General features: G+C 41.2%; 1 protein-coding gene across 14 annotated transcripts in view; it reads left to right on the top strand.

Annotated features, from left to right (window-relative positions):
* Positions 1-4,350, top strand: part of tns1b (tensin 1b) — a 209,655-nt gene extending 205,305 nt beyond the window's left edge. For all 14 annotated transcript variants that reach the window (XM_026911046.3, XM_026910984.3, XM_026910978.3 and 11 more), the window contains one exon: positions 1,630-4,350. In XM_026911046.3, coding sequence (XP_026766847.2) covers positions 1,630-1,771 — 142 coding nt within the window. In that variant the 3' untranslated portion in view covers positions 1,772-4,350. The remainder of the gene's footprint in view (positions 1-1,629) is intronic.
* The last annotated feature ends 12,341 nt before the right edge of the window (positions 4,351-16,691 follow it).

Genomic DNA, 16,691 nt, shown 5'->3' with positions numbered 1-16,691 from the left:
TAATCCATTTTGGCTATTTATGAGATGTAATTTCTCCTCAGAATGTAAAATCGTTCACTTAAATGAACTGACCATTCAGATTGATGTGATCTCATTCTCTTGAGCTGTTATTCAGTCTTCCTTTCACCTTGCTCTACTGAAACACACCAGAACTACAAGCATACACTCAGCTACTGATACACACATTTGCTTTTTGCAGTGCTTCTTTCTTTCTTTCTTTCTTGCTTGCTTTGTGTAATAGCATATGTGTGCTATTATGGTTCCTTCAGCTTTGTCATAAAAATGCCAAAGCATTGATGTACTGAGATAGCTGAGGCATGAAGAACAGATTACTACTTTGGGCAAGGGATAAAAGCACATGATGTCAGGAATGCCAGTTAAACTGGTGGATGTGTGTAGCTTAAAGGTCAAAGAGAGAGGCTCAAATACAATAAAATATGAGGATGTTATACAAATTATAGGATCAGTATAAACATGTGCAGATTGTAGGACATAGCAAAGCATGTAGATAGATTGCTGTTGAATTAGTTCTAACATTATCCTTATGCTGATCACAAGGACATGTAATACATGATATGCTGTATTTCAAATGAATATGTTAGAACATTTGTTAGAACCAATAAACAGTTTAATAATTAGCTGATGAGTTAGGCCATATGAAACACCAGAATTGCATTGTGTTCAGGCTCTCCATGATTTGAGAGCATGAAACCACATGAAAGCTCTCTTTTCTTGTAAAGTTTTCACTTACACACAACTGAGCCTCCACTAGAGTGTTTAGTAAGTGTCATATTTCTATCATGTGAACAGATGTTAGCACAATTGAAACATGACAGTTAGTTTTAAGGTTTGGGAGAACTAATTAAATTAACTATGTAGACTAAAGTCTGAGTCTCCTACCAGCACCCATCCTCTTCTCTTAATACTTGAATCCCCAATTATTAAAGACTATACAATTTCCCAAAATCAGTATCAACATTCCTCTTATGCCACAGCAATTTGCCACTGTTTGTGTTACATTTGCTGTTGTGGAACATCGGAGACAAGTTTGTTCCTCTCATCATTTACTTTATAGCAGCTATGCATCTATAACTTAATGACCGTTACAAAATACTGACACCGGAGACTCCTTCCATGAATGTTAAATAAATAATTCCTTAGAGAAAACTTCATATCACCAGTTAGATGTAAATAACAAAGTTTTTATGTATTTATTATTAGCCTTAGATTATCTCTGCCATACATTTATTATTAGCCTTAGATTATCTCCGCCATATAAGACCCTGTGAATTAGCGGTTACAATGAAAACGATTACATATTAGAATATGCACAGTAATATAAACCTGTAATTTGAATTACAGCTAGTAATAATGTCAGAGCAGTGCTGTTACATAAAAATAATAAACACCTTCTGACCAATCGGATTTGAGAATTCAGCAGTGCTGTGGTATAAGCCACATGTAATAATATATATATATATATATATATATATATATATATATATATATATATATATATGTATATATATATATATATATATATATATATATACTTCCTGTGTGTTGAAAGCCATGTGAAAGGTAGTGTTCTGAAAGAGCAGGTCAGAGACTGTTTCTCTTCTATTGCAGGTTTTTTGGTTTTGTGGCCAGGAAGCAGGGAAGCACAACAGATAACGTCAGTCACCTGTTTGCAGAGTTGGACCCCGACCAACCAGCCACCGCCATTGTAAATTTTGTCTCCAAAGTGATGATTGGCTCCCAAAAGCGATGAGCTACTCTGGGATATTCTGCTTCTCCTGGAGGACTGACTTCCCCTGCATTTTCATTCTGATGTATTCAAATCTTTCATTTTGTGTGTGTGGTAATGCTTGGGCGAATATTGGAGTGTAGGTCCAGGTGTCAATATGAGCTTGCATGTGTGTGTGTGCGTATGTATCAGAAGGTGTGTTCAGATGGAATAGGGAGTTGAGCTCAGATGGGGACAGAGGAAGTGCAATGAAGAGGAGGAGTCATGTGGTGAGGAAAAGGAGAGAGGCGAAATTCACCTCTCTGCAGGGTTAACTTTAGATAAGAGGGATGGATGTCATAGAGTTGCTTTTTTAATAAAAAGGGAAAAAGGAAAAAAAAAGGTTGATGAGACTGATATCAGGCTTTTGAATTAACATACCAAAGATGAGACAGCTGTCAAGATAAACATGTAATTATTTGGAGGACTTTTTGTTTGTAAAATAAGACTGCTTTTTCAGATGATATTACGTTCCTGTCTATACATAAATATCAATATTCTTTTGCTTTCTGTGAAAATGACATCTGTATTCTCTTGTTAGAAATCCAAAATATTGTGCATGTTATCCCTTGTGTCCAGGCATCACTGGCTCGCATGGAGCATGTTGGATTAAGAACGGCTTTACATATACATGGAAGAACAAACATTTCACTAGCAAAAAATGTGGGCCAGATTCCACTTTTCCCTCATCCTTTTTTCTGATATCAGTCTCTCTTAAAGGTTTCTTTCTTTCAGTCTTCAGCAGTGTAGAATAATCTTCAAAATTATAACATCAGTCTAGTCACTTTGGTCTGTAGATGTTGTGCTCACCAGTGTCATCTCTCTCTCTTGCTCGCTGTCTCTTTCTGTCTGTGCTCTCTTCCCTTGTCTTCTGGTCACACTTATACTCATCGACTCTTCCTAACGTGAGAGCTGGTCCATTTTCCAATGCTATACGGACTTCAATTCAGGTCCAAGCAGTCAGTGTAGTGCACCTGGTGCAGATTTGGATTTATTAGTGCATAAAGTATCCACAGGCCTTATTCAAAACACACACACACGCACATTTACATAGACATCACACCCCAAAGTAAGCTAAATGTATCTAAAAAAGTATGTCTAAAAATGACTTAAATGAATATTTATTATTTTGCTACATTGATCTATGTTAATTCATATACTTGCATATATTGTATAGTCTACAGAAAGATTACAAAAAAAGAAAAGAAAAACAAAACAACACAAAAAAACTATTTTGGCTAAGATTTCAAAATCAGGCGGTTTTGAGACGTATTTAGTTATGTATGATGTAAAGTGTATGTATTTGAAAACTTATCATTGTGTTTTGGATATTTTTTTCACTGCCTTGGTTTCTTTATTTTAGGCTTTTTTTAGGAGCTGACACTGTTTTTGTAGAGGGGAGAAGGATGTACACGTTTTGCTAAAAGCTGATATCATACGCTTTTAACCATGCTTCACATATAAATTGGATTGTACACAAAGTGCAAGTGTTTTACAGCATATATAGAGAGTTGCTCTGCTAACACATCTTCCTATTAATATGTATTTGTTTTCCCTATACTTCACACTATCCAATAAAGAAACGAGCAAAAAAATGTTCTCCCTTACCAGGAAATATCCACAGTGCCCCCATGAGGCATAGTTAGGTGTTGCATCTTTTCTCATTTCCTCACATTTCAGAGCCTCCTAATTATTTGGGGAATTACTGCAGTGTTTTAACTGTAATTAAAAAAAAAAATCTTAAGTCAGACGGGTGTTTTCGTGTTTCTTATGCCAACCTTCCCATGAAAATCCCACCGTTTCCATTATTACAGGGGTGTTTAAAGCAAAAAAAAAAAAAAAAAAAAAATCTGTTTCTTTGACTGTGTAAATATTTTATTTTGCCAAAGATTTTATCTCACTTTTGTATACCTTTTGTGTTTGAGTATTGATCACTCTCAAGTTGATTGATGGGCCGAAGTGTGGCTCATTGTTTTTGGTGAGGAGGAGCTTCCATTCAGTACAGAGACTGGCTTTAGCATGAAAATGCATCTGGCTGCTCAGGCCATATTCCTTTAGCCTTAAGAACTACTCCAGTAATAATGCAAAGCACTTAACATTCACAAGCTGGCAGAAGAGCAGCAAGAAAACTATTAAATGTGTTGTAGAGATTTTTGAAAATCTTCCTTCAGCATTCAAACAGTATGAATAGTAAAGTGCACATTATAAATCATATGCTTGTATGCATTGCTTGTCTTATTACACGTTTCACTTGACCATTAGGCTTAGAACTGTTCACTTACTATTTATTGTGTAGCTGACAATATGTTTCAAGATTTTGATTGTAATGCCTTTTAAAAAATCTCCCTCTCCCATATTTCTGTGTTTAAGTCAACAGTGATACTTCTTTCCATGTGCCCAGTTATTATAGCTCTTGGCCTAGAATGTGTGAATGTGCTACTATTGCTGTACAGAACCATGTGTTATTTGCATTATATTGTATGGCTTAATTGTTTTTGCAAGACAAAAAATACGTATTAAAAAGCAACCCAACTCAGATACATTAAAGAACACTGTTACTTGGAGGCTTTGTGTTTTTTGTGTGCATATAATGCATATAATATAATGTCACCTTTAGGTACAATTTTTTTTTTGTCCCATGTTTATTTATTATTATTATTATTATTATTATTATTATTATTATTATAACATGTTCAGTGGCAATTTAGATATTTGAACTAGCTAACTAAATTAAACTACTTAACCTTTGAGTCTATTTTTTCCCCTGCTAGCTATAATGTTATTTAAAGTAATTAATTCTGTGCATAGATATCTAGGTAGCCCATTTTCCCCCCCATAGTCAGACGGCAGCTGGGGGCAGTTTTTGTACTTTCAAGTAAAATCAAATCCTGCCTTCTCCAAGTTTATTGGTGACCCTGAGGTGAGATATTGTACAACATACAACAAAACACCCACTTTCATCTATTACCACTTCACATTTACTTCCCTGTCATGTTTACTTGATGGACAGCTTGCCAATGGCATCCTAGCATTTCTGTTACTGTTCTGAATAGCCATGAATTTCCAGGCTTTCAAAATTTTGCTGTGGGCAGTTCTCACAAGCGCTTTTGATAAATCATAAATCAGGTTTCAGTAGTGATAGCCTACATAAATACAACTCTATTTCATCAGTTGTGGAATCTATTGACAGATCATAAAACCTACACTTCAAGGATAGCTTCATTTCATTTTATTTAGGAATGGCACATACATACTTGTGATCCTGCCTCCCTTGCCTCTCACCTCCACTGGCCCAGACAATGGTCAGTTAAAGTGTTATAGGTTGGGGTCTTGTCCACATTGTTAAAAAAGTTAAGATGTTCTGGTCTATGTTCTGGTTATGCTATGGATCAATGGGAACCAAATTTGTGTAACAACCATATAATTTCCACAACAGAACAAATAGAGACTTATTTGGCCCCAGTATGATCCCAAGTTTGGATTACTGTCTGTGCAGAGTTGTGTAGGTTCTTCCCTTCCCTGGGCTCTCTCTGTGTGTTCTGATTTACTCCCAGCCCCTGCACCACTAAATTTTCCAAGGTGTTAATGTGCGTGTACAAAGTGCCCTGCAAAGGACTGGATATATTCCTTCCTCACATCCAGTGTTCCTGAGACACTCATACATCCACCACAACCCTGACCAGGATAAAGCATTTACTTATGATTAATCAGTGCATGAAGCAGAAGCTTAAGCTTTTACTAGGTATTTTGGTAGGTGTATTGGAAAGTTGTCCCACTATTTTTACCTTTGTAAGAGGGATCAGAACACTTCAAGAAACCCAGTAGACTCAGTATTGCTTACTACTGATTACTTATCATTGGCCAGGCTTTCTTAATATACACTATATTACCAAAAGTATTCGGTCATCTGCCTTGACTCACATATGAACTTAAGTGCCATCCCATTCCTAACCCATAGGGTTCAATATGATGTCGGTCCACCTTTTGCAGCTATTACAGCTTCAACTCTTCTGGGAAGGCTGTCCACAAGGTTGAGGAGTGTGTTTATAGGAATTTTTGACCATTCTTCCAAAAGCGCATTGGTGAGGTCACACACTGATGTTGGTCGAGAAGGCCTGGCTCTCAGTCTCCGCTCTAATTCATCCCAAAGGTGTTCTATCGGGTTCAGGTCAGGACTCTGTGCAGGCCAGTCTAGTTCATCCACACCAGACTCTGTCATCCATGTCTTTATGGACCTTGCTTTGTGCACTGGTGCACAGTCATGTTGGAAGAGGAAGGGGCCCGCTCCAAACTGTTCCCACAAGGTTGGGAGCATGGAATTGTCCAAAATGTTTTGGTATCCTGAAGCATTCAAAGTTCCTTTCACTGGAACTAAGGGGCCAAGCCCAACTCCTGAAAAACAACCCCACACCATAATTCCTCCTCCACCAAATTTCACACTTGGCACAATGCAGTCCGAAATGTACCGTTCTCCTGGCAACCTCCAAACCCAGACTCATCCATCAGATTGCCAGATGGAAAAACGTGATTCATCACTCCACTGCTCTAGAGTCCAGTGGCGGCGTGCTTTACACCACTGCATCCGACGCTTTGCATTGCACTTGGTGATGTAAGGCTTGGATGCAGCTGCTCGGCCATGGAAACCCATTCCATGAAGCTCTCTGCGTACTGTACTTGGGCTAATCTGAAGGTCACATGAAGTTTGGAGCTCTGTAGCAATTGACTGTGAAGAAAGTCGACGACCTCTTTGTACTATGCGCTTCAGCATCCGCTGACCCCTCTCCGTCAGTTTACGTGGCCTACCACTTCGTGGCTGAGTTGCTGTTGTTCCCAAACTCTTCCATTTTGTTATGATAAAGCTGACAGTTGACTGTGGAATATTTAGGAGCGAGGAAATTTCACGACTGGATTTGTTGCACAGGTGGCATCCTATGACAGTTCCACGCTGGAATTCACTGAGCTCCTGAGAGTGGCCCATTCTTTCACAAATGTTTGTAAAAACAGTCTGCATGCCTAAGTGCTTGATTTTATACACCTGTGGCCAGGCCAAGTGATTAGGACACCTGATTCTGATCATTTGGATGGGTGACCGAATACTTTTGGTAATATAGTGTATATAGAGGCATATAAAATATATATTTTAGGATTTTTAGTCATATAGGACATGTTGATTGTTTCAAAGTACTCAGACTATCAGACCTATGTTTCAATCGTTTGTTTCAGAGTTACTAATTTTAGGTTTTCCCATTAGTGCCTGAGTGTACCTCAATCTACAGGAAAGGAATGGAGCATTGCTACTGTGGCTGGAGTGATATCAGTCATCAAATTGGTAAAGCTGCACATACATGAGATGGCCACTTGGTGTCGGTGTTCATCCATCTGACGGTAAATTTATAGCCATGTCACGGTATAAGGAAAACTGAAAACAATGCTGAGGTCAGTTTCCATTTACAACAAATTCAGTGTTCTATTTATGCTGGCTTTGAAACAGATAAGGTCTCATTAGCGTTTCAGGCTCTTGCCTGATAGTATTGATGGGTGACTCAAAGGGCTGTCTGCCCCAACACCCAAACAATGTCATTTGTCTATTCCTACAGTTTACATATACTCTATAATTCCAGGAAAACATCCATTATTGACATTGTGGACAATGCAAAAAATATAGCTAGTGATGCTGAGGGAATATGTGGGTTCTCTCTTATTTCCTGTAAATATAATTGTGACTGGTAAGTACAAATTTGCTCTCAAGTTCGGTTTAAAATGACAAGATGGGTAGTATTTGTCAGTCTCTTTGAGACTAAGAAGAGCATAATCTTTAATTCAAACTGGCTTTGTGCACTGGGGAAGAAAATCTGGAAACCAATTTGTCCTGATGGTAAGTGGAATAATCTTTCGTAAGAGCAGGTGTCCCTTCACCCGGCAAAGCCTCATCACATGCACCACATGGCCAACCATGATCATTTTTGTAGATGAATACCCTTATATGGTTCAGTCCATGTGGTCGTGTATTTTGAAATCGACTAAAACAGCTTTTCAATAAGTCATCATAGTAGAATTGGAAGAAGCTGGATGCAGTAGGTAAGGTTGTGTCTATGTGCTGTATTCAGTGGAATGATTGTCAGTAAGTCTGATGCTAATGTTTTTAAGACTTTCCCAATTCAGATATTAGAGGCCACAGCAACTTTGACTCCAATGGCTCTTATCTTCACCTCTAAAATCCACACTACAGATAGTCATTGCAATTTTAATTTTTCAACTTTTTTTTCATGAATCTCCCCTTCCTTCCATTTTAACTAATGGAGGAACCTTCTAAATCAACACCACAGTTTTATGTTGTCCTCAGGTGAAAGCACCAAAATTGATCTTAGTTTCCTGGTAAAAGACTGTGTAGAATGTGTTTATGGCTGCATGTGAGCAAGAGATGTCTAGGGATCTGCATTTGGCTCGCTCATCTGCAGAGTGCTCCCAGTTTTGAGATGGGCTGCAGTAGCTTTCAGGCATTTGTCATGAATCATTGGGAAAGTGCACCTCATACTTCAAGGCTTCCTTTTTAAGGGCTGGCCAGAATAGCACGACTTACCCCACTTCTGTAACTTTTCCAGTTACCCCTATTAACCACATTCAGAGCACATGGTACTCTCTTCAGGCTTCTTATGGGGAGAACTTTACCCCTTCCCACACCCTACCATTTGATTCTACTTATTCTCTTTAGCAGCCAGGTTAATTACACTCCTGTATAAATAGCCTGCAAAACAGAGGCCAGAGGTCAAGACCAAGCTGGACCCAGTGGGAATGAATGTAGAAGTGCAAGAGGGATTGAGTGTCTCCTCCTTATGGAACAGAAGGAGCACTGGGAACACCTGAGCAATTCACGAGGAGTTTGGGAATCATCTAGATGGGGAAAACACACCAGTCTCTCTGCCTACCCCCTTCGAGACTTTGCTAAGAAGTGTGTGGGGGTTCCAGGAGAAACCATCCGGCTCCATTTCCTCTAAGCAGTTAAGTGCTTTTTTTAGTTTTAGTTAACAAACTGTGCTGTTCTGGCTGTTAACCGAACTCCCGATTCAACTTACTGTACAAAATCAAGTGATAAATGAGTGAATATATACTACTCTCTGAAAGGGTCTGTAATGACAAGATGCAGGCCTCCCAAGCCCAGTGAAAGAGAAAAGGCTTAACACAATACTGCTTATTGTGTGAAGCAGTAATGGTCTCTGCACTCTCAGCATGCCATAACAGATGGGTAAAGAGTCAACTTAGGTCAAGACAGGTCAGAGCTGTTTGTGATTGTTGTGTCACGGCTGGTGCTTTGCAGTATGCCGGTGAACGGCTGCATGATGACCTTTGATCTCTTCTTGCTTTCCCCAACTTTCCATAGAAATGCCTGGTGTCATGCCATATCTGGCTACACTATGTTGCCACACTGACTCACGAGGCTCCATTGACAGTATTTCATCAGCATGTAATGTGATGAGTTTTACTTTGTAACCAACTTGTGTTAAGTCAAGCTGCATGCTGTATTTTTAAATCAAAGAGTCCTTGAATCAGAATTGGAGGTAAAGCATAAGGAGAAAGGAAAATGATCTGGGGCTGATATTTCCTGTTTGTTCACCATCATGCATGCCATGCACAGGTGTTGAAATGACATAGATATAGCTGGATATTCTTCTTGTAAGACTCCTGACCTGTTTTGATTCCACATGTGGGCCAGAGATTGAATCCGCAGCCTTAAGAGTGATATTGGAAAAATCCATTTCTAGTACAGTAAACAAGCCCATATGTTTGTGAAACCACATGAGTCTCTTGTCAATCACAGCTGTGAGCAGTTTCACAGGTGTTGTATATCTCTCTGGCTGGCAAATTGGACAAGGTTTTTTTTTCATAAATCATCATGATGGTTGGTAGCATGAGCTGTCGCTCTTAATCAATGATGACTTTGTGGCAGGTAGTAAAATTTCATGAAATATTTTGAGCTTGAATTATATTCATAATGAACCAGAAAGTAGAGCTGTTTCTGGAAAAATTAATTCTTTATCAGTGTTAATTCTATATGAATATGGGTCATTGCGCCTGTGTTTATAATCTACACCAGTAAGAAGTTAGTACTTCAAATGGGCAAACTTCATTTCAAGCTCATTTCTGTAGTGCATAAAGTGACATCACATTATACATGCTCCAAAACTGCATAGCTAGCATTTAGCCAGTGGTCTAAAGTTACAGTGAACTATTATGTCTGAATATGGTGTTCTCTGAAGAATGACCATGTTTAGCAACTGTCAAAAACCACTAAGAAAAATCATACATTGCTGTTATGGCCCATCTAGGGTGGACCACAACATGAATGAAAGACTGTCAAAAGCCCCTGCCAGATCAAAGCACTCAGCAATTCTTTAAAATATCAATAAAGGTTCATTGGTTATAGTTATATTCTCACCCCAAGCTGTAACTGCTGTGTAGATAGGATGTAAACATACATCACAAAGACAAGCATAGTATGTGTCAGTACGTAACCTAAAATAAAAGAAACAGAAAATAAATCAAATTCAAATTTTATTTATCACATTAAGAGATACAAAGATCAGTGGCAGAAACAGTACCACTGTATTTGGAATAACAGTTTGAGCAACATATGCTGTGCAATACACTGATCAGCCATAACATTATGACCACTGACAGGTGAAGTGAATAATATTGATTATCTCATTACAATAGCACCTGTCGAGGGTTGAGATACATTAGGCAGCAAGTGACAGCAAAAATGGGCAAGCGTAAGGATTAGAGAGACTTTGACAACGGCCAAATTGTGATGGTTAGATGACTGGGTCAGAGCATCATTAAAACGGCAGGCCTTGTGGGGTGTTCCCTGTATGCAGTGGTTAGTACCTACCAAAAGTGGTCCAAGGAAGGACAACCGGTGAACTAGCGACAGGGTCATGGGCGCCCAAGGCTCACTGATATGTGTGGGGAGTGAAGGCTAGTCTGTCTGGTCTGATCCCACAGAAGAGCTATTGTAGCACAAATTGCTGAAAAGTTAAAGCTGGTTATGATAGAAGGGTCAGAACACACAGTGCATCGCAGCTTGCCGCGTATGGGGCTGTGTAGCCACAGACCTGTCAGAGTGCCCATGCTGACCTCTGTCCACTGCCAAAAGTGCCTACAATGGACAGGTGAGCATCAGAACTGGACCACGGAGCAATGGAAGAAAGTGGCCTGGTCCGGTAAATCACATTTTCTTTTACATCATGTGGAAGGCCGGGTGCGTGTGCATCATTTACCTGGGGAAGAGATGGCACCAGCTTGCACTTTGGGAAGAACGCACGCCGGCCGGAGGCAGTGTGATGCTCTGGGCAATGTTCTGCTGGGAAACTTTGGGTCCTGGCATTCATGTGGATGCTACTTTGACACATACCACCTACCTAAACATTGTTGCAGACCAGGTACACCCCTTCATGGCAACGGTATTCCCTAATAGAAGTGACCTCTTTCAGCAGGATAATGCGCCCTTTCACACTGTAAAAATTGTTCAGGAATGGTTTGAGGAACATGACAAAGTGTTCAAGGTGTTGACTTGGCCTCCAAATTCCCCAGATCGAACATCTGTGGGGTGTGCTGGCCATCAAGTCCGATCCATGGAGGCCCCACCTTGCAACTTACAGAACTTAAAGGATCTGCTGTTAATGTCTTTGTGCCAGATACCACAGCACACCTTCAGGGATCTAGTGGAGTCCATGCCTCGATGGGTCAGGGCTGTTTTGGCAGCAAAAGGGGGACCAACACAATATTGGGCAGGTGGTCATAATGTTATGGCTGATCGGTGTATATGATGTGCAACATCAGGCTGAGGTACTGGGTGTTAGGCAAATGAGTCCAAGCTCTAGTCCTATGTGTTGTCCTAGTTGAGGGAATGAATGGCCTGTCAGAAGAAGCACCTCCTCATTTTCTCTGTGTTGGACTTCAGAGCCCACCTATCCTGCTTGGTGCTATTCCCAAACCAGGCTGTGATGCTTCCTGTCAGGGTGCTCTCGATGGTGCAGGTGTAAAAGTTCCTTAGCATCTTAGAGGGCAGCTTAAAATCCCTAAAACATCTAAGGTGGTAAAGACGCTGACAGGCCGTCTTCACTAGGGTATTAATGTTACAGGACCATGACAGGTCCTGCGTGAAGTGAACACCAAGGTATCAGAAACTGTCCATTCTCTCCACTCATTCAAGATGGTCTGTAATATGGGAGCCCACTGATCTTATGGGGGGTGGTAGCTCCTCTTCTGCTTCATGCTGGAGTCCTCTATCAACTCCTTTGTCTTGCTGACGTTCAGGAGGAGGTTGTTTTCCTGGCACCTGTTCTCCAGGCTTTTAATCTCCTCTAGGTAGGCCTTCTCATTTTTATCAGACATCAGGCCCACCACAACAGTGTCATCAGCAAACTTGACAATGGTGGTAGAGTTGGAAGTGGCCACACAGTCATAGTCATATGTGTACACTGAGTACAGCAGGGGGCTCAGGACACAACCACGGGGGGCTCCAGTGCTGAGGGTGAGGGAAGGTAAGACATGTCTGCCCACCCCAACTGTTTATGGTCTGTCTGCCAGGAGGTTGGAGATCCACTGACACAGGGACAGGCTAAGTCCCTGGTGAGTTTTGAGGGAATTTTAGTGTTAAATGCTGAACTCTAGTCAACAAACAGCATTTTAACATAATTTCCCTTCCTGATGTCCAGATGGCTCGGGTCTGTGTGTAGGAGGTGTGAGATGGTGTCCTCGGTTGCAAATTGTAATGGGTCCAGGGTGTCAGGTAATGAAGAGATGATGAAGTCTCTGACCAGCCATTCAAAATACTTCTTCACAACTGAGGTCAGGGCTACTGGGCGGTGGTCATTGAGGCAGGCAGGCTGGGGTTTCTTTATGACAGGAACAGTCTTTGGACTGTTTGAAGCATGTGGGGATTGCTGAATGTGCCAGGGAGAGATTGAATATCTCTGTGAACACCAGTGCTAGCTGGACAGCACAGACTCTAAGGACCTGATCCTGCCTTCCTGGTGTTCACTCTCCTGAAAGCCTTCCTCATGTCATGCTCCAAGATGATGACAGCATTTCCTGTTCTGACACTCTCCGCATGCATATTGCCACTAGCACTGTAAGCGCTGTGTGCACTGCTAGAGTTGATAGCGCTGTTATCACTACTAGCACCATTAGCTCTGTTAGCGGCCACCTCAAAGTTAGCGTAGAAGGTTTTCAGCTCATCTGCCAGAGAAGTGTCTGCATTCACCGTTCTGGAGGATGGTGTTTTATAGTCCTTTATCTTTCTCAGTTCCTGCCACGGGCTCCTAAAGCCACCCTTTTGGAAATGTGACTCTAGTGTCTTTCCATAACGTCGCTTTGCCTCTTTCACTGCCATGTGCACATTGTAGGACGCGGCTTGTTCTTGTCCATAAACACATTGATGTGCCTGAAAATGTCCAGTCTGCATCATCTAGGGCATCCTGCAAAGTGGCCACTGATTCACATCCAGTGGATCCATCCAGAGCTCGACCTCCCTGAACCAGAGCTTCCTGTTTCAGCCTTTGTTTGTATCTACGCATGAGGAAGATGGTGACATGGTTCAATATCCCAACCGGTGGTTAAGACTGTGCCTTGTAGCCATCTTTGAATGCAGTGTAGCAATGGTCCAGTTTCCTTTTGCCCTGGCGGGGCAGGTGATGTGTTGATAGAAGTTTGGCACTGCACATTTGAGGTTGGCATTGTTAAAGTCCCCCGCCACAATGAGTGCAGCGTCCTGGTGATGAGTTTGGTGTTGAGTGATAAGGTAAATTCCTGAGGAAGGTAGAAAGGGTGACATTTAATGGTCATTAGCTCCAGGCTGGGTGTGCAGGAACGTGTGAGAAGAACAATGCTCGCGCTGTCACACCAGCTGCTGTTAACCATCAGGCACACTCCACCTCCCCTTGACTTCCCCGACTCCATTGGTCTCTCCGTGTGGTAAACAGAGAAGAGCTCAGTGGTAGCTCAGTGGTTAAGACGTTGCACTACTGATTGGAAAATCATGAGTTCAAAACCCCAGCACCGCCAAGCTGCCACTTCTGGGCCCTTGAGCAAGGCCCTTAACCCTCAACTGCTCAGTTGTATAAATGAGATAAATGTAAGTCGCTCTGGATAAGGGTGCCTGCCAAATGCCATAAATGTAAATGTAAGAACTCAGCCAGGATGGCGTGGTCCAGTACTGCTGGGTTCAGCCATGTCTCAGTGAAGTAGAGGAGGCTGCAGTCCTGAATGTCCCTCTGGACCTTAACCCTGGCCCAGAGGTTGTTGATAATATTATACCATATTCTAAGGGGTAATCAATTGAAATGGAATTAAACAGCTAATACTTCAATTACTGCAAGAGACTATAGCTACTACAGAGGTGTTATATCAAGTGTTGTTTGGGTCTACTCAGGTGGCATAGAATAGGGGTGCTTTTCTATGATCTGTTTTGACTAATTCTTTAGAGGAAATAGATCAGGAACTTAATTAGTTGTATCTATCTACGGAGTGGATGAGGCATTACAGAAACGTGAGGATGGCTGGCTCTCTTCCTGTGCTGTTTCCAACCTGATAGCGAGAGAGACAAGCGTGTCCTAGTCGTTCAGTTGGTCGTTGAGGCCACTCAAGAACACACCTCCTCATGCCACCGAATATTCTGCCACACTGCAGGATCCCTGCTGGGTCCATGGTGCCCAGATTGTTCTGTCATGCACACAGAGACGGGAGGGACCCAAATGCAGGACACAAACTCCAGGATCTGAAATGAAAACGTTTTTTTATCGAGGAAAGGGGAAGGTGAGAGGGAGAGTAGAATGGGAGTGGTTGAGATCGGGATTCGAACTGTGGTTGTCCTGACCGGGGCTTGAACTTGGGTTGCTGGTAAGAGAGTCGAGTGCTGGGCTTGTGAGACACGAGGGAGGCGAGGCGGGGCTGGGCATAGCAAGAATTGAGCCGAGAGTGAGGAGACAGTCTGTAAACTATACTTAAAATAATCACCTATAATGTTTCAATTGAGCCTGTAGTTGCATAGCAAAGTGTTTCTATGGTAATGATACTCAGGGTTAATTAGAGAACAAGAAAAATGTGCTGTTTATTCACTGTCCCACTCTCTGATGGCACATTTTTATGAGCTATGTTGTAATTACTGTTGATGCAACTTCATCTGTTCCCATTCTCCATGTTTCACATATGAAGTGTGTGTGGAATGTGTGTGGAACATGTGCAGCATGGATTAAATGGACAGTCGCTATGCTCCATGTCTTAAGAATATATTAAGTCTATATTGGGTTGAGGTTGAAGTTGATGGTCTCTGATTCTCTTACCCACATTTGGGTAACCAGGAACATGAATGGAAATTTGTTTCTTGTTAAGAATGGTAGAAACAAGGTTAAAGAGTGTATGGATCTTATTGTTGGTGAAAAGCTCAAAGGGACATCCTTGTGCAGGATTAGTGGTACAGAAAATGGATGGAAGACGATGTGTAGTAGCAGCAGAAAGTGAACAGCAGACATAGCTGTGGAGCCCTTTAATAAGAAAAAGGTAAGCTATCCTATGCTGCACTTTAGCAGCAGGAACAGAAATCTGGTCTGCTGCTCAAATACCATAGACTGGAAAGAGTGAGCACCTTTACAAAACAATCTAACAGCTTCCGTAGTATTGTCGTCCAAATGCGTGACTGGGTTATTTCACAATGTATAAACTTCATTAAAATGCCCTTATGTGCACTCAAAATGCATTGAAGTTGCAACTTGAGAAAGGCATTGGATCATCAACAACAAAATTTTACCAATTTGATTTACCATTGATCTTGCAGCCCAACAGCCCTTGCTCAAAAAAGAACTGTTTGGGAACTAAATCTGGCTAGCCAACACACTATTCCTGCATTGGGGTGGGTTTCTGAAACTGGATGGAAGGACACTGTTGTTACTGCCATGCAAACCAAGAAGATGTAAACAAGAACACGGTTCATCAAAACTGCCAAAGCATCTCAGCTAAAGTAAAAGCAATAGGACATTCACAAAAAGAGTTATTTGACTCCTTCACAGACTTCAGTGAATGTTAACTTGGAGGCTTCCATGTGAGCCTTATTGACAAAAGACAGAGCTGTGTACATTATGGATGTACTTGTGAAACTTTCTACATCAAGCTAGGATATGATTATTTAGGTATGTCAAACTGCAAGCCATTTTGATGTTGGCTAAATTCTCAGCACCTCAGAGTAAATGAAAGGTCCTGACATCCGCATATTAATATTCTGAAACTGAAAGCAGTTTGGCTAGTACTGCAACATTTCCAGGAAACCCCAAGAAAGTCACACATATTGGTGTATCCCAACACCACGGTGGCCTTTTATATGAACCAAGAGGAATCAAAATAACAAATAATGTTGAGGTTGCGCAAAATAACTCTTTGGATTTGGACAAGAATGAATATGTAACTTCGGCTCAATGACTGAAATGAGGACTACCAGACCACCTAAGACACTTGGGTTGACAAAAATTATTATAAAAATACCACTAACGACATATAAAGTCTTGCACTGAGTGAACCTGAGCTAATTTTTGGTCCTTTATGATCCTCCATGCCATGGTCCTCTATGATCCAAAAGGCACAGGCTCATTACTAGTACCTAGAATAATGAAAACTACATTGGGGCAGAGCTTTTTCTTACTAAGCCCTAACATTTTAGATCAGCCTTCCAATTAGTGTACGAGATTCAGACACAGTATCACTCTTTAAGTCTAGTCTGAAAACCTATTTGTTCAGTCAGGCTAAAAAGATATTTTGTTAATATCTTTTCTCTTAGGTAAAGACACAGATCTGGAGAGTTTATGGGAGCAGAGAGTTTTGTTAAACTAGGATGTTTGGATGCTGTCACCACCACTCT

This window comes from Pangasianodon hypophthalmus, chromosome 5 (genome assembly GCF_027358585.1).
Source record: "Pangasianodon hypophthalmus isolate fPanHyp1 chromosome 5, fPanHyp1.pri, whole genome shotgun sequence".
In the NCBI taxonomy this organism is placed as follows: Eukaryota; Metazoa; Chordata; class Actinopteri; order Siluriformes; family Pangasiidae; genus Pangasianodon; species Pangasianodon hypophthalmus.
Note: the sequence above shows the minus strand (reverse complement) of the source record. Positions and strands in the feature narration are given on the sequence as shown.